The 22,539-nt window shown below is 48.1% G+C and overlaps 1 protein-coding gene across 1 annotated transcript in view; it reads left to right on the forward strand.

Moving 5' to 3' along the window:
* Positions 1-22,539, forward strand: part of LOC138281243 (LYR motif-containing protein 2-like) — a 106,708-nt gene that overhangs the window by 79,434 nt on the left and 4,735 nt on the right. Inside the window, exons 2-3 of the mRNA XM_069219565.1 lie at positions 10,841-10,981; positions 17,079-17,188. Of these exons, the coding sequence (XP_069075666.1) occupies positions 10,841-10,981; positions 17,079-17,188 (251 nt within the window). The remainder of the gene's footprint in view (positions 1-10,840; positions 10,982-17,078; positions 17,189-22,539) is intronic.

Here is a 22,539-nt window from a genome sequence, read left to right on the forward strand (position 1 = left end):
GAGGCCACCCCATTCCGTAACATACTGTACTATACAACGACAGGCCAGATCATACTATACTGTACAATGACAGGCCGTACCATACCATACTATACTGTGCAATGACAGGCCATACCATAATATACTGTACAATGACAGGCCATATCATACCATACTATACTGTACAATGACAGGCCATACCATACTATACTATACAATGACAGGCCAGATCATACTGTACTGTACAATGACAGGCCATATCATACCGTACTATACTGTACAATGACAGGCCATACCATACCATACTGTACAATGACAGGCCATACCATACTATACTGTACAATGACAGGCCAGATCATACCATACTATATTGTACAATGACAGGCCATACCATAGTATACTGTACAATGACAGGCCATATCATACTTTACCATACTATACTGTACAATGACAGGCCATACCATACTGTTGTGTACAATGACAGGCCATATCATATCGTACCATACTATACTGTACAATGACAGGCCATACCATACTGTTGTGTACAATGACAGGCCATATCATACTGTACCATACTATACTGTACAATGACAGGCCATTCCATAGTATACTGTACAATGACAGGCTGTACCATACCATACTATACTGTACAATGACAGGCCATACCATACTACACTGTACAATGACAGGCCATACCATACTGTAGTGTACAATGACAGGCCATAACATACCGTACCATACTATACTGTACAATGACAGGCCATACCATACTGTTGTGTACAATGACAGGCCATATCATACCGTACCATACTATACTGTACAATGACAGGCCATACCATACCATACTATACTGTACAATGACAGGCCATACCATACTGTAGTGTACAATGACAGGCCATATCATACCGTACCATACTATACTGTACAATGACAGGCCATACCATACTGTTGTGTACAATGACAGGCCATATCATACCGTACCATACTATACTGTACAATGACAGACCATACCATACTATACTGTACAATGACAGGCCATACCATACTGTGGTGTACAATGACAGGCCATACCATACTGTAGTGTACAATGACAGGCCATATCATACCATACTATACTGTACAATGACAGGCCATACCATACTGTAGTGTACAATTACAGGCCATATCATACTGTACCATACTATACTGTACAATGACAGGCCATATCATACTGTACCATACTATACAATGACAGGCCATACCATACTATACTGTACAATGACAGAGCATACCATACTGTAGTGTACAATGACAGGCCATATCATACCGTACCATACTGTACTGTACAATGACAGGCTGTACCGTACCATACTATACTGTACAGTGACAGACTGTAGCATACCATACTATACTGTACAATGACAGGCCATATCGTACCGTACCATACTATACTGTACAATGACAGGCTATACCATACTATACTATACAATGACAGGCCATACCATACTATACTGTACAATGACAGGCCGTACCATACTGTACAATGACAGAGCATACCATAGTATACTGTACAGTGAGAGGCCACCCCATTCCATAACATACTATACAATGGCAGGCCAGATCATACACTACTGTACAGTGACAGGCCATATCATACCGTACCATACTATACTGTACAATGACAAGCCATACTATACTATATTGTATAATAACAGGCCATATATCATACGTGTTGGACTTTTTTGCTTATGCAGGGTCATCCCCAATCTTTTTGCCTCCTGCCTCCTATTTTTTTTTACCTGTTGCTGTTGGCTTTTGAACTGTGAGCACTTTACCACTGCTAACCAGTGCTAAAGTGCATATGCTCTTTATGTAAAATTGTATGTAATTGGTTTATCCATGATTGGCATATTTGATTTATTAGTAAGTCCCTAGTAAAGTGCACTAGAGGTGCCAGGGCCTGTTAATCAAATGCTACTAGTGGGCCTGTGTGAGAAAGTAGCCTCTTTCTAGCCTTGTTACCCCCACTTTTGGCCTGTTTGAGAGTGTATGTCAGGGTGTTTTCACTGTCTCACTGGTATCCTGCTAGCCAGGGCCCAGTGATCATAGTGAAAACCCTATGTTTTCAGTATGTTTGTTATGTGTCACTGGGACCCTGCTAGTCAGGACCCCAGTGCTCATAAGTTTGTGACCTATAGGTATGTGTTCCCTGTGTGATGCCTAACTGTCTCACTGAGGCTCTGCTAACCAGAACCTCAGTGGTTATGCTCTCTCTTTACAAATTGTCACTAACAGGCTAGTGACCAATTTTACCAATTTACATTGGCATACTGGAACACCCTTATAATTCCCTAGTATATGGTACTGAGGTACCCAGGGTATTGGGGTTCCAGGAGATCCCTATGGGCTGCAGCATTTCTTTTGCCACCCATAGGGAGCTCTGACAATTCTTACACAACGTCCACGTTATTTCACAGCCATTTTACACTACACTTAAGTAACTTATAAGTCACCTATATGTCTAACCTTTACCTGGTAAAGGTTGGGTGCTAAGTTACTTAGTGTGTGGGCACCCTGGCACTAGCCAAGGTGCCCCCACATTGTTCAGGGCCAATTCCCCCGACTTTGTGAGTGCGGGGACACCATTACACGCGTGCACTACATATAGGTCACTACCTATATGTAGCTTCACAATGGTAACTCCGAATATGGCCATGTAACATGTCTATGATCATGGAATTGCCCTCTCTATGCCATCCTGGCATAATTGGCACAATCCCATGATCCCACAGGTCTGTAGCTCAGACCTGGGTACTGCCAAACTGCCTTTCCCGGGGTTTCACTACAGCTGCTGCTGCTGCCAACCCCTCAGACAGGTTTCTGCCCTCCTGGGGTCCAGCCAGGCTTGGCCCAGGATGGCAGAACAAAGGACTTCCTCTGAGAGAGGGTGTTACACCCGCTCCCTTTAGAAAATGGTGTGAAGGCAGGGGAGGAGTAGCCTCCCCCAGCCTCTGGAAATGCTTTCATGGGCACAGATGGTGCCCATTTCTGCATAAGCCAGTCTACACCGGTTCAGGGACCCCTCAGCCCTGCTCTGGCACAAAACTGGACAAAGGAAAGGGGAGTGACCACTCCCCTGACCTGCACCTCCCCTGGGAGGTGCCCAGAGCTCCTCCAGTGTGCTCCAGACCTCTGCCATCTTGGAAACAGAGGTGCTGCTGGCACACTGAACTGCTCTGAGTGGCCAGTGCCAGCAGGTGACGTCAGAGACTCCTTCTGATAGACTCCTTCAGGTGTTGCTAGCCTATCTCCTCTCCTAAGTAGCCAAACCCTCTTTTCTGGCTATTTAGGGTCTCTGCTTTGGGGAATTCTTTAGATAACGAATGCAAGAGCTCATCAGAGTTCCTCTGCATCTCTCTCTTCACCTTCTGCCAAGGAATCGACTGCTGACTGCTCTGGAAGCCTGCAAAACTGCAACAAAGTAGCAAAGACGACTACTGCAACCTTGTAACGCTGATCCGGCTGCCTTCTCGACTGTTTTCCTGGTGGTGCATGCTGTGGGGGTAGTCTGCCTAGAATGGCGTACAGTGCAGTGGCATAAAGTCGATTGTTCCAGAGCTAGTGAAGTGCATAGAGTTGAGTGTCATAATGTGCAGTGGTGTAAGGTCCCTAGATTGACGTAGAGTGGATTGACGTAGAGTGGATTGGCATAGAGTGATGTGGTGTAGAGTAGAGAGGCATAGAGTGAAGTAGCGTATAATTGTGTGGAGTAAAGTGGATTATGCATGCTGTGGTAATTTACTGCCATTACAGACAACACGTGTTCATTTGAAATGACCATTACATTTGCATAGACATACAGTTTTACAATAAAAGTATACAGCGCACAACCTATAATGTGTTGAAATGTAATCACGTAGCATAATAATTGGTTTGATCGGATTAAAATATTTGTTCCCACCACACTTCACAGCCTTCGTCCTGCACACACTCAGTAGCCAGCATGATTGTCATAAAAATCCTCTTGCTTTAAAGATAGAGAAAGAAAAGTAAACACCAAACTCCCTGGAAGACAGAGCTTGACATTTGATCTCTGTTTTTTAATGCACAGCAAATATGACTGGATAAGAACAAGATTTAAAGGCCTGTCTTCAGTAATCGAACACTAGTGGAAAGATACAGTAAATAAGGTATGGGCCACGTAACGGTCAAACTCAAGCTGGAGAACCTAAAACATATAAAACCAGCAAACAGAAAGCCAGAAAATGCGAGTTACAAACCACAAAGCCAGTGGTAAGCAGTGGGCTGAATGCTTCCAAGGGAAGCTTTCTGAATGTGCTGGCTGTGTCCTAGCGCCTTTTTATTTTTTTGTTAATTATAATTATTAGTTTTAGCCATGCTGCACAGCAGTTGTGTTGCTGTACATCATCACTATGAAACATTGGCAAAGCCAATAGCTTCCTGTAGGTGAGACCTGTTGGCTTTGCCAGTGCTTGTTCTCTGAGCTTTGTATTTGTCACCTGCAGGATGTGCACACACAAACCTCTAAATATAGTGCATCAATACTCTCAGCAACCTTCCTGTTACTTCTTCACTGCATTGCTTTAGACATTCTGGCTCCTGATGCCGCAGCCAAGTTTTTAGTTTTCTTGAACAGCTGCTAACCTCCCCCGATCCCTCAGTGAGCGTCGAGGAATCTGACTTAGTTTTTCTTGTGAGGGTTTGTGAGAAAGTAGCCTCTTTTTAGAATGGTTACCCCCATTTTTGGCCTGTTTGTCAGTGTGTTTGACTGTATCAATGGGGTACTGCTAGTCAGGACCCCAGTGCTTGCTGTGTTTGGCCTGCCTTGTCAGTATGTTTCACTGTTTTTGTCAGTATGCTTGACTGTGCCACTGGAATCCTGCTAACCAGGACCCCAGTGCTTATGTTCTCTCTGTTCCCAAATTTGTCACTACATACTGGTAACCCAGTATTTCATCCCGAATTGGCATATTGGTGCCCCCTTATAAGTCCCTAGTATATGGTACTTAGGTACCCAGGGGATCCCTATGGGCTGCAGCATTAGTTTTGCCACCCATAGAGACCCCATGCAAAGGCTTCTTCGCGACTGCCATTGCAGCCTGTGTGTAATGGTGCATGCACAATTTCACAGCCATTTACACTGCACCAGGTCACTTATAAGTCACCTATATGTCAGGCCTTCAGACCCTGAAGGCTGGGTGCAAAGTACCTGTGTGTGAGGGCACCCCTGTACTAGCAGACATGCCCCATGTGGTCCAGGCCCATTTTCCCAGACTTTGTGAGTGCGGAGACTCCATTTTACACGTACACTGGACATAGGTATTGACCTATGTCCAGCTTCAAAATGGTAACTCCAAATATGGCAAAGTAAGGTGTCTAACAACTGAGAGTTGTACCCCAATACTGATTCCAGTATTGGTTGCACAATCCCATGCACTCTGGCGGCTCCACAGTGGACCCCCATTACTGCCATACCAGCCTTCTAAGGTTTTCCAGGCAGCCCCAGCGGCTGCAGCCTCACAGACCGGTTTTTGCCCTCCTGTTGCTTGAGCAGCTCAAGCCCAGGAAGGCAGAACAGAGGATTTCCTTTGGGAGAGGGGTGTCACACCCTCTCTCTTTGGAAATAGGTGTCCCAGAGCCTCTGGAAATGCTTTGAAGGGCACAGATGGTGCCCTCCTTGCATAATCCAGTCTACACTGGTTCAGGGACACCCAGTCCCTGTTCTGGCGTGAAACTGGACAGAGGAAAGGGGACTGACCACTCCCCTGTCTATCACCACCCCAGGGCTGGTGCTCAGAGCTCCTCCAGAATGTCCCAGTGTTTTGCCATCTTGGATTCCAAGATAGTGGGGCACTCTGGGAGCATCTGAGTGGCCAGTGCCAGCAGGTGACGTCAGAGCCCTACCCGGTTTACCCTGTCAGAGCTTACCTGTTTAGGTGACCAATCCCCCTTTCAGGGCTATTTAGGGTCTCTCCTCTGGGTGTTTCTTCAGATCCGGATAGCAAGACTCCAGCAGGAATCCTCTGCATCCTTTACTTCATCTTCTACTGATGGAACCGCAGCTGAACCCTTCAGGAACACTACAAACTGTAACAAAGAAGCAAAGACGACTTCTGCAGCATTGTAACTTCAGCTCCTGCCAACAACTGCAACAGTTTCCAGGTCCTGCATCCTCCAAGGACTGCCTGTCTTCAGCCTGCACCAGAAGGACCGAAGGAATCTCCAGTGGACTGATGAAGTCACTTCCCTCCTTCAGCAGGCACCTCTCTGCAGCTATGACCGGTGGCGTGGGTCCCCTCTGCAGATGACGAGTGTGGATCCAGCAACACGGGCGGTGGACTAAAGTCAACCCAACAGTCCTAGGGTCCAGCTGTCTCACTTTGGTGAAGGTAAGAGCTTGCCTCCCCACGCGAGACAGTACCCCTGTGACTTGCAGTTGCCAAGGCTTGTATGCTACCTTCCCAGAAGTTCTTCATGCACAGCACATCTTAGGCCCCCAGCACTCCTTCCTGCGATGCACAGCTTCCTGAGTGGTTCTCCAGTGGCGTGGGATCCCTTTGAGTCGTGCTGCGTGGGCCTCCATTTGCACCTTCTTTGTCCCTGTGCTGTGGGACTCCTGTGCATGCTGCCTGGTCTTCTGAGGGCTCTCCGAGTTGCTGAGAACCCCCTCTGTCTCCCCCTCCTGGGTAGAGGCCATCAGGTCCCTCCTGGTCCCGAGCAGCACCATTTTCTGCTAACCGCATGCTTTGCATGTTCCAAGGCTTGTTGGCGGAATCCAGTGACACAAACCAGACTGCAAGCTTCCATCCGGCGTGGGACATCTCCTGCCCCAACCAGAAACCCGCATCTGTCTTCTTGGGTGCATAACTGACTTTGTCTTCTCACTGGTGGTTCGTCTTTTGCACCTTCATCCGGGTTAGCAGGGGCTCCTGTTCTCCCTGGACTCTTCAGTGCTTCTTGGACTTGGTTCCCTTCTTCCACAGGTCTTCAGTTCCAGGAATCCATTGTTGGTGTCTTGCAGTCTCTTCTAGTTCTTGCATAATCTTCTATCACGACTTCTTGTGTGTTTCAGGAAACTTGCTGTGTTTTACTCCTGTTTCCTGGGCTCTGGGGTGGGTTCCATTACTTACCTTTGGTGTTTTCTTACACTCCCAGCGCCCCTCTACGAACTACACTTGCCTAGGTGGGAAACTGACTTTCGCATTCTTTCATGTGTGTGAGTATTGTGTAACTACAGTGGTATTGCAAGAGCTTTGCATGTCTCCTAGTTTAGCCTTGGCTGCTCAACTCCAGCTACCCCTAGACAGCTTGGCTGCTAGACACTACATTTCACTAATAAGGGATAACTGGACCTGGTATAAGGTGTAAGTACCTTTGGTACCCACTACAAACCAGGCCAGCCTCCTACAAGTTTAGACTGAAACCTCAGCAGGTTTTATGTGTAATTGTGGTTAACATATTATGATCGTAAACTTTCAAAACTAGAAAGGAGTGGAAGTGACTTTGTCTCAGATAGTGAAACAGAACTAACGTCTGAAAAAGAAACAGGAAGACGTTCAAGTTGTTTTGGGTTTTGGTACAAGGCCATACGAGGCACAAACATTACAACTTGTAAGGTATTGTTAATTATCTCTCCATCAAAGTTAAACGGAGCACTGGAGGACAACAGTATGCACTCATCCATCCACTTATTCATTCATCCACACTTTCACTCGCCTTTTCATTCATATGTGCGCTGACTCATCCACTCATCACCCGTCTGTCCATGTACTCACTCAGTTACTCACTCACCATCACTGACAGTCACCCATCCATAGCTGCCCAGTGAATTACTTGCCGATCAGGCACTCATCCATCCGTCTATGCCTTGTCATTCACTAATTCATCCAAATGTCCACGCATAAACGTACACACACGCCAACCATTGAGGATGCGCTTTCACTAAGAAAACACGGTCAGAGATGTATTGGTTTTGTCAGTGCTTATTCTTCTAATCTTGCGTATTACGATTCCCATAGGATATAATGGGTTTGTAATGAGACGAGCGCACGTTTGTGAAGGGTGAAGCAGAGACAAAGGGGGAGCAGTGCATTTAAAGGTAATAAGACCAGGGGCGGCCCCTCCACTATGGTGGGGGAGCGCTGCCCCGATGCTGAAAGGCAGTAGAAAAATAAAATGATAATACAGCTATTGTATTATTGTTTTATTTTTCGCTTCCTCCTTGTAGGGCGCAGGGGCTATCCTCGTCAGCAGGGAGAGCAGTAGTGTCCAGTCTAAGTGTGCATGTCAGCTTGGCTAGCTGTCCAAGGCCGGCCAAACTGACATGCGCACTTAGAACTCTCCACCTGGTCTGTGTTGCACAGCTCGGGTAGAGAACCAGTGCAGGCTTCCAGTCCCCAGCTGAGCGGCATTTCAGGCAGCTCCGACTAATCCAGGAGCTTCTCTTGTGCTGGGTAACAGCATGAGAGAAGCACCTGGATTGGATGGGGAGAGAAGACATAGAAGCACAGAGGCGGTGAAGAACACAGAGGGGCAGGTAAGTGGGGTTTAAAAAATATATATTGCATGCATACATAATCACACTTTCACCTGCTAACATGCACCAACACACATTTAAAAACGTTTTTAGTTATCTCAGTTGCCAGAGAAATTCTTATTTCAGCTAATTGTACTCTACTTTTATCACAATAGTAGTTAAAAACATAATTTTCTTCACTATTAGTGTAATTAAAAACTTGATAGAAAACAAGAACAAGTGCACCCCAACAGAACCCCAGGACGAGATGCAGCTCTATTCCAGGCACAGATCTCCCCTAACCCCCCGAGGTCAGGAGTCACCCCTAAATGACACCCATAGGGTACAGCTCACAAAGTAGTCCACAAGTTAGATCTGCATGCACAACTTTAGTTAACACCGGTCGGTGTGAGGTGGGGGAGGGATAGGGTGGGAGCTGCCCCAGGAAGCATGTGAGTAAACTGTACCAGGGGCAGCTTTGGAAAGCAGAGCCCCCTCCAGTTATCGTGTACCCCAAAGGATGAGGCCTTGAGTGCCGAGAGAGGGGCACAGCTGGGGTGTGTTGTGACCCCACACAGACATCATTTCACAGGAGCCCAGTGCCGTGTAAAACAGCTGATGAGTTTGTGCATCAGTGCGAAGAATCTCTGGAGCATGGGTTAGAAAACTGGTCTGTTGGGCGCCCCATGGAAGCCGATCATGTGGAGCGAGTTATAAGCACCAGTGCAGGCTGCTGCATGAAGATTACAGCGCCTTGACGCAATGCCTGTCCTCTGATTTTATCAGGGGCATGAGAGAAGCAGAGAGTCACTGGCAGCCATGACAGGACGCTTCCTCCCCCCCCCCCAGTCCTACAAGCTGCACCCAGGTAGATGGGTTCTTCATAGCCTTGGACTGTCCTTTGGACTTGCCAAAGTGTGAGGTGGTTGAGCCAAGGGAGAGCAGTGGCTGCAGAGGGGTCGCCTTCTCTTCTTCTGCTGACTACGAACAGACAGCAATAGCTGACGCAGCTGCACGGTGGCATGCACAGAAGAAGCTGCACGCCAGCATTCACAGCTGCAGCCGCACGCCGGTATCCTCAGTAGCAGCCACACGTGGCCATGCAGAGCTGCAGTCACACGTGGCCATGCAGAGCTGCAGTCACACGTGGCCATGCACAGCTGCAGCCGCACACACGGCCATGCACAGCTGCAGCCGCACGCTGGTATCCACAGTAGCAGCCACACATAAACATGCGCAGCTGCAGCCGCACGCGGCCATGCACAGCTGCAGCCGCACACGCGGCCATGCGCAGCCGCACACACGGCCATGCACAGCTGCAGCTGCACGCCAGCATTCACAGCTGAAACTGCACACAAGTATTCACATCTGCAGCCGCACAGTAGCATGCACAGCTGCACTCCGGCATTCACAGGTGCAACTGCACGCAAGTATTCACACCTGCAGTCGCACAGTAGCATGCACAGCTGCTGCCACACACGGGTATGCACAGCAGCAGCCACACGTTGCCATGTGCAGCTGCAGCCGTACGCGGCCATGCGCAGCTGCAGCAGAAGCTGTCACAAGGTGACAGCGGTTTCCACACGAGGAAGTAGCGGGAAACTGCACATAGTCTCAGTACTTTCTAAACCAGTTGCCTCTCCTGAGCGGCTTTTAGTCCCACGTGGACAATGCATCACCCTGGGGTAGCGTCATGTAATAGCCGTGGAGCCCATCGCAGGGGTCATTTCTATTGTCCTTCGCCTTTGGTTGGGCCGGTAACACTTTACCAGGTCTTTTCTGACCAGAGTGCTGGGTTATAAGGCTGTAGCCTGGAGCTGTGACGTTTACAGAGAGCGGACGCTTGTTATTGCATTAATCTTATATAGGCTCAAGTACAAACTGCCATCCAACGAACAACTTTTTATGCACATTCCTTGTAAAAAGACACCAGTAGTTTTTGCTCATTGCTACTCATCACTTTGGAATAACCTTACAAGAGTGATAAACATGGATTTTATTACTATGATTTGTGTTACAGTGATGCAGGCGGACCTGCTGTGGACATATCTTTTCTGCTCATAAAATGTTCTAATCTATCATTTTGATTTTAAAGTTATTAACTATTATACATTGAAACGAAATGATGATGAAGTGTTTTTCTGTAGTACCTCTGCTCAGGTTTAAATACACTTTGCAAACTTCCTCGAACTTGCAGAAGCTGCTTTTCAAAGGAAAGAGGAGAGTCTCCCTGTAGCACTGGGTAGGGTGGATAATTCCTGACCATGAGGTGGACAGGAGGGACAGTGTGGGTCACATATGATGGGGAACTCACTGTTGACCAGCATCAATGACTTTATTTTGCAGTTTCTAAGGAGGCAGCAGGTCCTTGGCTTGTACAGGAAGATCTTACAGACCGCCCGCCGGATACCCAATGAAGCCGACCGCCGGTATGTGAAGGAGAAGGCACGGGAGGAGTTCAAACGCAACAAGGACTCCACCGATGAGGTAAGGGCAGGAATGAGCTAAATGTGAGAGGACTGTAGGTAGAACGAAGAAGAGGGAGTCAGTGGTGGGTCAGACACCAGAGGGGATGGCAGTGATGGGCTAAAGCTATGATGGTGTCAGTGGTGGGTCAGAAGTGAGAGGAGGAGTCAGTGATGGCCAAAAGCTATGATGGAGTGAGTTTTGGGTCAGACACCAGTTGGAGTCAGTGATGAGTTGAAGCTGTGATGCAGACAGTGGTGGGTCACACATCAGAGGGAGTCATTGATTGCATAAAGCTATGAGTGAGTCAGTGGTGGGTCGGACACCAGAGGGAATCGGGGATGGCTTAAAGCTATGATGGAGTCAGTGGTGGGTCAGTGACAGCCTAAAGCTATGGTGGAGTCTGTGCTGGGTCGGACACTAGAGGGAATCAGTGATGGGTTAAAACTATGATGGAGTCTGTGGTGAGTCAGACACCACAGGGAGACAGTGATGTATTAAACCTATGATGGAGTCAGTGGTGGGTCAGTGATGGCCTAAAGCTATGATGTAGTTAGTGGTGGGTCAGACACTAGAGGGAGTCGGTGATGCGTTAAAGCTATGATGGAGTCAATGGTGGGTCAAACACCAGAGGAAGTCAGTCATGGGTTAAAGCTATGATGGAGTCTGTGGTGGGTCAGATGCCAGAGGCAGTCAGTGACGTGTTAAAGCTATGATTTCGTCTCAGTGGTGGGTCAGAAGTGTGAGAGCGTCTGTGATGTGTTAAAGCTATGAAGGAGTCAGTCATGGGGTAAGAGAGTGTCAATACTGTGTCAGATGGAAGAGACAGTCACTGCTGGGAGGAAGGTGAGAACAAATAAAAGCTGGGTGGAAGATGAGAGTCAGTGCTGAGAAGAAGCTGCAAGAGAGTCCCTGTTAGGTAGATGGTGAAAGTCTGTCAGTGCAAGGAAGTGGAGTGCAAGTCCAAGCTGGGAAGAAGTTAAGATTGAGTTAATACTGTGAAGATGGTAAGAATGAGTTAATGTGGAAAAAGGTGAGCGCAAATGGATGCTTTCCAGGTGAGATCATTGTAATGGGGAGTGCTGCATAGGACTAGTGATGGGCAGGCGGGCACAGGTGAGTTAACGATAGAAGATGTTGGTAAACCTCAGTGATGGCCAGTGTGGGCAGAAGGCCAATGAGGGTAGGGAGTGTTGGGTGGGTTTAGTGAAAGAAGACATCAGTGGACATTAATGGTGTCACTAGTGGAGGATGGTCTCTGAGGCCCAGATGGTGTTGGAGATGGAAGACAGAGAGCACTGTCAAATGTCATGTTGGGCAGCGTTGTGGTGTCATTAATGGGCAGATGGTGTTGGGTTAATGATAGATGGCGCCAATGAACGTAGAGATGGGCAGTGTTATGGGGTAACTGATGGAGAGATGGTGTTGGGTTAGTGATAGACGGCCCCAATGAACGTGGAGATGGGCAGTGTTGTTGTGTCATTGATGGAGAGGTGGTGTTGGGGGAATGATGGACGGCACTCATGAACGTGCAGATGGGCAGTATTGGTGTCATTGATGGACAGATGGTGTTGGGTAAATGATGGAAGGTGCTGATGAACGTGGAGATGGGCAGTGTTGTAGTGTCATTGATAGATGGTATTTGGTTAATGATGGATGGTGCTGATGAACATGGAGATGGGCAGTGTTGTGTTGTCATTGATAGACAGATGGTACTGGGTTAATGATAGACGGCGCTGATGAACGTGGAGATGGGCAGTGTTGTGGTGTCATTGATGGAGAGATGGTTTTGGGTTAATGATAGATGGCACTGATGAACGTGGAGATGGGCAGTGTTGTGGTGTCATTGATGGAGAGATGGTTTGGGGTTAATGATAGATGGGGCCGATGAACGTGGAGATGGGCAGTGTTGTGTTGTCAATGATGGAGAGGTGGTGTTGGGTTAATGATAGACGGCGCTGATGAACGTGGAGATGGGCAGTGTTGTGTTGTCATTGATAGACAGATGGTACTGGGTTAATGATAGACGGCGCTGATGAACGTGGAGATGGGCAGTGTTGTGGTGTCATTGATGGAGAGATGGTTTTGGGTTAATGATAGATGGCACTGATGAACGTGGAGATGGGCAGTGTTGTGGTGTCATTGATGGAGAGATGGTTTGGGGTTAATGATAGATGGGGCCGATGAACGTGGAGATGGGCAGTGTTGTGGTGTCCATGATGGAGAGGTGGTGTTGGGTTAATGATAGACGGCGCTGATGAACGTGGAGATGGGCAGTGTTGTGGTGTCATTGATGGAGAGGTGGCGTTGGGTTAATGATAGATGGTGCTGATGAACGTGGAGATGGGCAGTGTTGTGGTGTCATTGATGGAGCGATGGTTTGGGGTTAATGATAGATGGGGCCGATGAACGTGGAGATGGGCAGTGTTGTGGTGTCATTGATGTGGAGATGGTGTTGGGTTAATCATAAGACGGTACTGATAAATGTGGTGATGGGAAATGTTATTGGGGGTCAGCGAGGAACAGATGGTGTTGAGGAAGCATTAGGAAGAGGTTGAGTTAATGAAGAAGCCACGGCAGGATGAAATATTTGCGTTATTCAGATTCTCCCTGCATCCCTGACACCAACACGCTAAACTTCGGAACTCACCCACCATTCCCAAGAGGTACTGTGAAAAAGTAGCCTCTTTCTAACATGGTTACCTCCATTTCTGGCCTGTGTGTCAGTGTGCTTGACTGAGTCTCTGGGATCCTGCTTGTCAGGACCCCAGTGCTTGTGGTGTTTGGCCTGTCTTGTCAGTAGGTTTCACTGTTTTTGTCAGTATGCTTGACTGTGCCACTGGACTCCTGCTAACCAGGACCCCAGTGCTTATGCTCACTCTGTTCCCAAATTTGTCACTACATACTGGTAACCCAGAATTTCATCCCAAATTGGCATACTGGTACCCCCTTATAAGTCCGTAGTAGATGGTACTTGGGTACCCAGGGCATTGGGGTTCCAGGGGATCCCTATGGGCTATTTTGCCACCCATAGAGAGCCCATGCAAAGGCTTCTACAGGTCTGCCATTGCAGCCTGTGTGTAATAGTGCATGCACTATTTCACAGCCATTTATACTGCACCAAGTCACTTATAAGTCACCTATATGTCAGGCCTTCCCACCCTGAAGGCTGGGTGCAAAGTGCCTGTGTGTGAGGGCACCCCTGCACTAGCAGACGTGCCCCGACGTCGTCCAGGACTATTTTCCCAGACTTAGTGAGTGCAGGGACGCCATTTTAAGCGTGCACTGGACATAGGTCAATCAATACCTATGTCCAGCTTCACAATGGTAACTCCGAATATGCCAAGTAAGGTGTCTAACAACTGGGAATTGTACCCCAATACTGATTCTAGTATTGGTTGCACAATCCCAGGCACTCTGGGGGCTCCACAGTGGACCCCCAGTACTGCCATACCTGCTTTCTGAGGTTTTCCAGGCAGCCCCTGCTGCTGCCACCACACAGACAGGTTTCTGCCCTCCTGTTGCTTGAGCAGCTCAAGCCCAGGAAGCCAGAACAAAGGATTTCCTCTGGGAGAGGGTGTTACACCCTCTCCCTTTGGAAATAGGTGTTACAGGCATGGGAGGGGTAGCCTCCCAGAGCCTCTGGAAATGCTTTGAAGGGCACAGTCTACACAAGTTCAGGGACCCCCTAGTCCCTGCTCTGGTGCGAAAATGGACAAAGGAAAGGGGAGTGACCACTCCCCTGTCCATCACCACCCCAGGGGTGGTTGCCAGAGCTTCTCCAGAGTGTCCCTGTGTTTTGCCATCTTGGAATCCAAGGTGGTGGGGCACTCCTGGAGCATCCGAGTGGCCAGTGCCAGCAGGTGACGTCAGAGATCTCCCTGATAGGCGCTTACCTGGTTAGGTGACCAATCCCAGTTTCAGGGCTATTTAGGGTCTCTCTTCTGGGTGTTTCCTCAGATTCGGATTGCAAACTCCAGCAGGAATCCTCTGCATCCTTTACTTTATCTTCTACCAACAGAACCGCAGCTGAACTCTCCAGGAACTCTACAAACTGCAACAAAGAAGCAAAGACGATATCTGCAACCTTGTAACTTAAGCTCCTGCCAGCAATTGCAACAGTTTCCAGACTGTGCATCCTCCGAGGGCTGCCTGTCTTCAGCCTGCACCAGAAGAACCGAAGGAATCTCCAGTGGAGTGACAGTCACTTCCCTGCTTCAGCAGGCACCTCTCTGCAGTGACAACCAGTGGTGTGGGTCCCCTCTCCAGATGGCAGATGTGGATTCAGCGACACGGGTGGTGGATTAAAGTCACCCCGACAGTCCCAAGGTCCAGCTCAACTTTAGTGGAGGTAAGAGCTTGCCTCCCCACGCAAGACAGTACCCCCATGCACCATGTGACTTGCAGTACCCAAGGCTGTGTGCGACTTTCCAAGAAGTTCTTTGTGCACAGCACATCTTAGGCCCCCAGCACTCCTTCCTGTGATGCACAGCTTCCTGAGTGGTTCTCCGGTGGCATGGGAATCCTTTGTGTCGTGCTGGGTGGGCCTCCATTTGTACCTTCTTTGTCCCCATGCTGTGGGACTCCTGTGTGTGCTGCCTGGTCTTCTGAGGGCTCTCCGAGTTATTGAGAGCCCCCTCTGTCTCTCCCTCCTTGGTAGAGGCCACCAGGTCCCTCCTGGTCTCGGGCAGTGCCAAGGGTGGAATCCAGCAACGCAACCCAGACTGCAATCATCCATCTGGCATGGGACGTCTTCTGCACCAACCAGGAACCCACATCTGTCTTCTTGGTGAATAACTGACTTTATCTTTTCACTGGTGGTTCTTCTTTTGCAACTCCATCCGGGTTAGCAGGAGCTCCTGTTCTCCCTGGAGTCTTCAGTGCTTCTTGGACTTCGTCCTCTTCTTCCACAGGTCTTCAGGTCCCGGTGTCCACTGTTGGTGTCTTGCAGTCTCTTACGGTTCTTGCATAATCTTTTATCACAACTTCTTGTGTGTTTCAGGAAACGTACTGTGATTTACTCCTGTTTTCCTGGGCTCTGGGGTGGGTTCTATTACTTACTTTTGGTGTTTTGTTACACTCCCAGCTCCCCTCTACACACTACACTTGCCTAGGTAGGAATCCGAGATTCGCATTCCACTATTTTAGTATATGGTTTGTGTCCCCCCTAGGCCCATTGCAACCCATTGTGATTTTCACTATTTGCACTGTTTTCTGACTGCGTACTTACCTGTTTTTTGTTACTAGTGTATATATTGTGTATATTACTTACCTCCTAAGGGAGTATAGTCTCTAATGTATTTTTGGCATTTGTGTCACCAAAATAAAGTACCTTTATTTTTGTAACACTGAGTATTTTCTTTCATGTGTATAAGTGCTGTGTGACTCCAGTGGTATTGCATGAGCTTTGCATGTCTCCAAGATAAGCCTTGGCTGCTCTGCTACAGCTACCTCTAGACAGCCTAAGCTGCTAGACACTGACTATGTTTCGCTCATAAGGGATAACTGGACCTGGTATAAGGTGTACGTACCTTTGGTGCCCACTACAAACCAGGCCAGCCTCCTACAGGTCCCAGTTCCACTCATCTTCTCACAGGCCACGGTAAGTGCGGAGGTGTCGACAGTATGATTTAATTCTGAGTGTGTGACAAAGCCCTTGGTAAAGCAGCTGCATGGTTAACCACTGCCACACTTCCTGTTTCAGATTAAGAGAAGCTTTGTAATCCGGAAGAGCTCCCTGCTAACAAATCGTCCTGCTGCCCTGTTGGGTGTAGTCATTTACAGATCAGTATTTCATTTAGTTGTGTCATATCATTTTCAGGAAAGCATTTTTGTACTATTTTCACTACTCAGTGTTCTAAAGACCTGATATCTTTAACATCCTGTGACATACATTAAGAGAAAGCATATTGTACTATCGTAAAACAGCATTTCTATTTCTATACTGTGGTGGGGTCTTTTTCCCGAGTCGAGGGGATATTGGAAGAAGGTGACAGACGCGGCACTTAAGGGTGTAGTATGTTTATTTTCTTGCTCGTTTGGGATTATAGCACTAACTTTTCCGCCAAACTGTTATATTCCAAGTCCAAAACTAACATAAAATCCGTTTTCTTTTCAGGGTTCCTTGGTGTCCCCGGGACGGCCTGGTCCGGTTCGGAGGGAGAGGTCTTGTTCACCCGGTTCTCATGGCCCAGGATTTCCCAAAAATAAAGCAGGAGAAAGGAACAGGTAAGTGGGGAAAATTATTTATACACGGTTAATTGGGGTTAGTAAGGAGTGGGAGGAGGGGGGGGGGTGGTTCTGTGGAGGTGGAGGAATGTGGGGTTCACTTTTCTCTTGTGACTTCCCTTCGTTGTGCCCTTTCTGTGACCCCCTTACACGTTTGTTCACTGGTCTGGGTACGGAGGGTGTGGTTATTCTTTATTTAACGGTGTTCCTGTTCAAATGGGCTCCCCTTCTTTGCACGACCTCAGCCCTCCCTTCTTAGCCCCCTTAAACCCAGCCAACCATCCAGAACCCCAGCCCCAGCCCCGGTACGCTCGTACCTGACTTGGCCACGCCCCTTCAGGGACGTGGCCGGCTTGTAGGGGATCTCCTGACTTCGCCTCGGCAGGGGCGGGAGGCGCCCAAGGGTTTTCGCTCTCCGTCCGTTGTTCCTCGTCTACGGCGGGGTTTCCCTTCTCTCTGGGTGGTCCGTGGCGTTCGTCTCTCCGGCTCTCCTTGACGTCGGCGTCTCCCTCTGGGTCGCGCGGCGCTTTTCTTTTGTCGGCTGTCCTTGTCTGACGGATGACGTTGGACGTCATCACGTCAGGAATCCCTCGGGTGCCCCCGGGGTATCCGCCGGCGGTCGTTCGCTCCGACGGGGAACCGGCGTCCGGAGGCGCCCGGTTACATATACTTTCAATTTACACCAACAGTCCAATTCCAGTATAAAGTTATTTTTAAAATAGAGTGGTGCATGATGACCCAATGGTCGTTTTTCGAGTAATGAACGAGTAAAGACCAACAAAACATACTAGTCATGATAGTAATGTATTAATATATGCTCGTCGGTTCATAACAGTAAATCATACAGTGTATCCTGTGTTCAGGGTACAAACACATTCGAAGCTCAGACACTTGACGGGCGACCTACACCTTGGGGCTAATTACGACTTCGGCAGATGGAAAAGGCCATCCAACGAAGTCCTGCAGTCAGGTTGCCGCCAGTGTTGATGCCTTCCCGTGGGCCCAATAACGAGTTTCCCGCTGCCCCAGGGGAAAACAGCCTGCAACATTGACGCCGGCTCATAATTGAGCCGGCGGCAATGCGCAGTGTGTAGGGTGCACCAGCACCCATCGTGCTTTTCACTGCCTGCTTTGCAGCGCGACGGGGCTGGCCAAGTGCATGGGCAGTGCAGGGGCCCCCATGGGTCCCCCTGCACCACGTCTCCGCCAGCCTTTACATGGCGGTGCTACCGCCATGTAATCACAGGCGGAGAAGGGACTCGTAATCCCCAGGGCAGCGCTGCTTCCTTGCTTGCTGATTAGGACCAACAGCCCCTCCAGTGGAGGAGAAGTGGCTGTGCTAGCGGCCCGGCCGTGGCGCAACTGCCACGGTCTTAATGTGGCTGTTGGACTGCCACATTGGCGGTGGTCCGACTGCCACCGCGGCCCTGGCGGTCTTAAGGCCGCCAGGGTCGTAGTGAGGCCCTTTATATCTACAGGGCTCTTCCATGCTTAGACTCCAGACAGCAGAGTAGCGCCTCAGAGATCTTTTAGACATAAGTAGCTGCTAACCCTCAGGTTGCACATATCTTACAGGCAAAACACACACACATACAGGCCAGATGGCAAGCTGTAAACACAGGAGTCTGCTTAATATACATACAGGCCAGATGGCAAGCTGGAAACACAGGAGTCGGCAAAATATATATACAGGCTGGATGGCAAGCTGGAAACACAGGAGTCTGCTTAATATACCTACAGGCCAGATGGCAAGGTGGAAACACAGGAGTCTGCTTAATATACATACCTGCTTAATATACTTACGGGCGAGATGGCAAGCTGTAAACACAGGGGTCTGCTTGATATACATACCTGCTTAATATGCCTGCAGGCCAGATGGCAATCTGGAAACACAGGAATCTGCTTAATATAATTTAGACCATGCCCTTAACTATTTAGATCATGACCCTTTCTCATCCTCTCAAGGCACTGCCCAGGTGCCGCTACAAAGCTGGAACACTGAACCAGAGCCATATTGGTCAATGCCTCAAAACGTTGGTAGGTGCATTCAGAGTGTCCCTTCAAATTATTACTTTTGCATAATAGTCACAACATAAGCGGGCAAGCCCTATGGTGTTTTTCCCCAGTCTATCATGAATGCGCGTCCCTGAATGTCACTTCATAGGAGTGCTCAAAAAGACCAGGCAAAAAACATAAACTTCCCTGCTGAAGACCAAAGGAGCTGACCTGCTGCATCTAGCTGAAACACGTGTGTTGGCAAACTTCTCAATTGTGTAGACTGATCACTTTGTTGTCAGATGGTTGAGCCTATAAGAGCTCCATAACCTGTAGAATAGGTTGAGCCTGTAAGAGCTGGATAACCTGAGTGACTGCACTTTTGCCAGATGACTGAGCCTTCAAGAGCAGTTGTCCTTCTGTCAGGTGCCTGGAGCCCATATTTCTATATACAGCACACCTGAATGCTAACAGTGCTGCTACAGGCCTTCAGTCACAATCAGTGACTTGGTGTATGTACTGCTACTGAACGGAGTTGGAGCGTGGGGCATACAGTCCATCTCCCTTCTGAATCTACACCCAAGTCTTTTTGGGAGCATCCTGGTGTCCTGATTGGATCAGTTGTTGCCTCTCCAAATCACTCTGACCAGTCAGATTTCTTTTAATTTCTCTGGAGTGTAGGGGGTACATTACCCAGGATAATATGTGGTGCAGACGCTTCCATGTGCAATCCTTAGATCCCTTCATGCGGCAGTCAAGGGGTTTATCTGAGAAAGGAAGCACTAAGGATTTCATGATGGCAGACATGGGGTGTTGGATGCCCCAGATGTTTGTGCTGTCCTCTTCTATGGTGCATGGTTAAAAGTTGTCGTAAGGAGATCATGAAACAATGGTGCTCTAAGATCACACATTCACCAGTAGTCTCCTATCGATCAGGAAACAGGACAGACTAGTGGACACATCTACAGGAACTCAAAGAATTTTAACACTGGGAGAAAATATTGTGGTGGCCCGGCCAATCGGGAATCCATGCCAACCATGCTGGACAAGGAATTTACTCTCAGGAAAGACAATCATTTGTATTAGTAAATTTGTTGACTTTTTGAGAAATGTAAGGTAAGAATCTAACAACCTGTTTGGTACCACATCTCTACATCTGACTGGTGCAGGACGGAAGGGAGAAGCTGGCAGCCCAAACACCATGAGGAGGCACATTGGAGAGAGAAATCTGGAGGCCGGCGTGGTCACATCCTGCATTTCTGATTGCTTATCTTTGGATGGGGGGCCTGGATCCCTTGGATCTTATTCCTGAAAAATTCCTTTGAGATAATAGGCCTGAAGGAACTGTTTGATAATACGCAAGCATTGTATGGATCAAAGGCTAGAAAGGGTCCAGTCGTTGGTGTCAGTTGTTAGAGATGTACGGGTATGGACTACAAACAGTTTATAACTTTACTTATTTTCATTTTCGAACCCCATGCTTCGTTGCTACTTTAATCTTTTGAGGCTTAGGGCCTGATTACAACTTTGGCGGAGGGGGTTAATCTGTCCCAAATGTGACGGATATCCCACCCCCCGTATTACGAGTCCATTATATCCTATGTAACTCATAATACAGAGGGCGGGATATCTGTCACATTAGGGACGGATTAACCCCCTCTGCCAAAGTTGTAATCAGGCCCTTAATATGATACATTTTAAGGTTTCCTCCCATCTACAATGTGTACGGTCACACGATCCACCCACATTGTTGCAATTGTTGCTTTATATTGTTGTCTTGTATCTGCAGAACCCAGGCACTCATTTGCAATTCCTGCTTTACATAGATTAAAATTGAGAGGACATCAGGAAGGCCTGATGTTTTTACAGAGTATTTACAATATAGAGACTAGTTATGCAGTGCTAAATTCTATTAGAAGGGCACTAACTATTAGAACAAACATTGGCAAAACCAATAGGTCTCATGTTTAGAAAACAATAGCTAACATGCTGGCTTTGCTAATACTTGTTTGTAAACCATTTTCTTTTAAAGAAAGGTAACATTTAAATAAATATCAAAATACTTGACAAAGAGCAACAACCTACCTTAAGGTATCTCAGAACAGTACATGGAATTCAATATTTTTAATGTTGATCAATGGCATGGTTCTTTTATTGTTACGTACATGTTTACAGATACATTGTGGGCACAATTAAAGGGAACTGAAAGTAGCAAAGAAGCCTTAAGTGGGGATATAGTTATCAGGAGGTGTCGGAAAGAGGGAGCATCACAGAGAGGAGTGTGCTCAAAAGTTATGTTGAAAATAAACACAGCAAGGGGATACAAAACTAAGAGTGAAAAGTTGCAGGATAGAGGCATGGAAAAGCTTCAAATTATTGTGAGGAAATGTGGGGCCCACGACATGCCCCCGAAGATCAAAGAAGCCCCCACAGGTCTTACATGTCCACCTGTCATTAACCAAGTAAACTCTGCCTTTCTCTCTATAGCCTCTCCGTGCTTGCATCCCACTGTGCAGCAACCTCCTGTGGGTATTGCTTCCCCCCCCCCTCAGATCTCCATATGCTAGCGCCCAATGCATCATGGAGACAATCTTCACCTATCTATGGTCTGCTCTACTCCTATCAACACTCTCACTTCGACCCCTTTACGGCACCAATGCCCCACCACTCCTCTCCCCCAGTTTTGTACCAAGATCCTCTCCTCGCCAGACTCTTTGGAATTCCTTGATATCGCAAATACCTGTGCCCGGTCTATGAACGCTTTTGAATGTGAAGGAGGAGTGGAAAAAGCACTGTAAAAATAAGAAAAGAAATGTCCGCATGTGAAGCAAAAGGAGAACATACAAGCTGATTACCATTCATATTTACATCCAAGCCAAATTGATTGAAAGAAGATTTTCGGGCCTCCCTTGCTTTAGGCTTGATTATAATTTTTGTAAGGGACGGCAGGGTTGCAGCTCCAGAGGGGAGGAAGATGAGGCTCAAAGGGAAGGTGGCTCTTGGGGCCAGCTGCACAATTGCATCATTCCAGTGGCCCTGCAGTATCAGCCCTTTCATGCAAGTCACAGTCTCTCTGTCCCACCGGCCTCTCCTGCCTTGGTGTTAGGAGTTGTGTCTCCTCTTGTGCCAGAAGACCGGTGCTTCTTAGAGGGTGACACCCGGGGACAGGCTGCTAGTGACACGCTCATCTTCGTCAGGGTGTGGTTTAACGTTGCTTGTGTGAGATCTGGTCCCCCACTCTCCGCAAGTGATTGATGGGACAGGAGCTGGGAGTGGGATGGCAGACAGGAGTTTGGGGTTGGTGTTGTAGGAAAGTCCCTCTTTTTGGCATGGTTACTCCCTATTTTTGCCTGTTT

Source organism: Pleurodeles waltl, unplaced genomic scaffold, assembly GCF_031143425.1.
Source record: "Pleurodeles waltl isolate 20211129_DDA unplaced genomic scaffold, aPleWal1.hap1.20221129 scaffold_73, whole genome shotgun sequence".
In the NCBI taxonomy this organism is placed as follows: Eukaryota; Metazoa; Chordata; class Amphibia; order Caudata; family Salamandridae; genus Pleurodeles; species Pleurodeles waltl.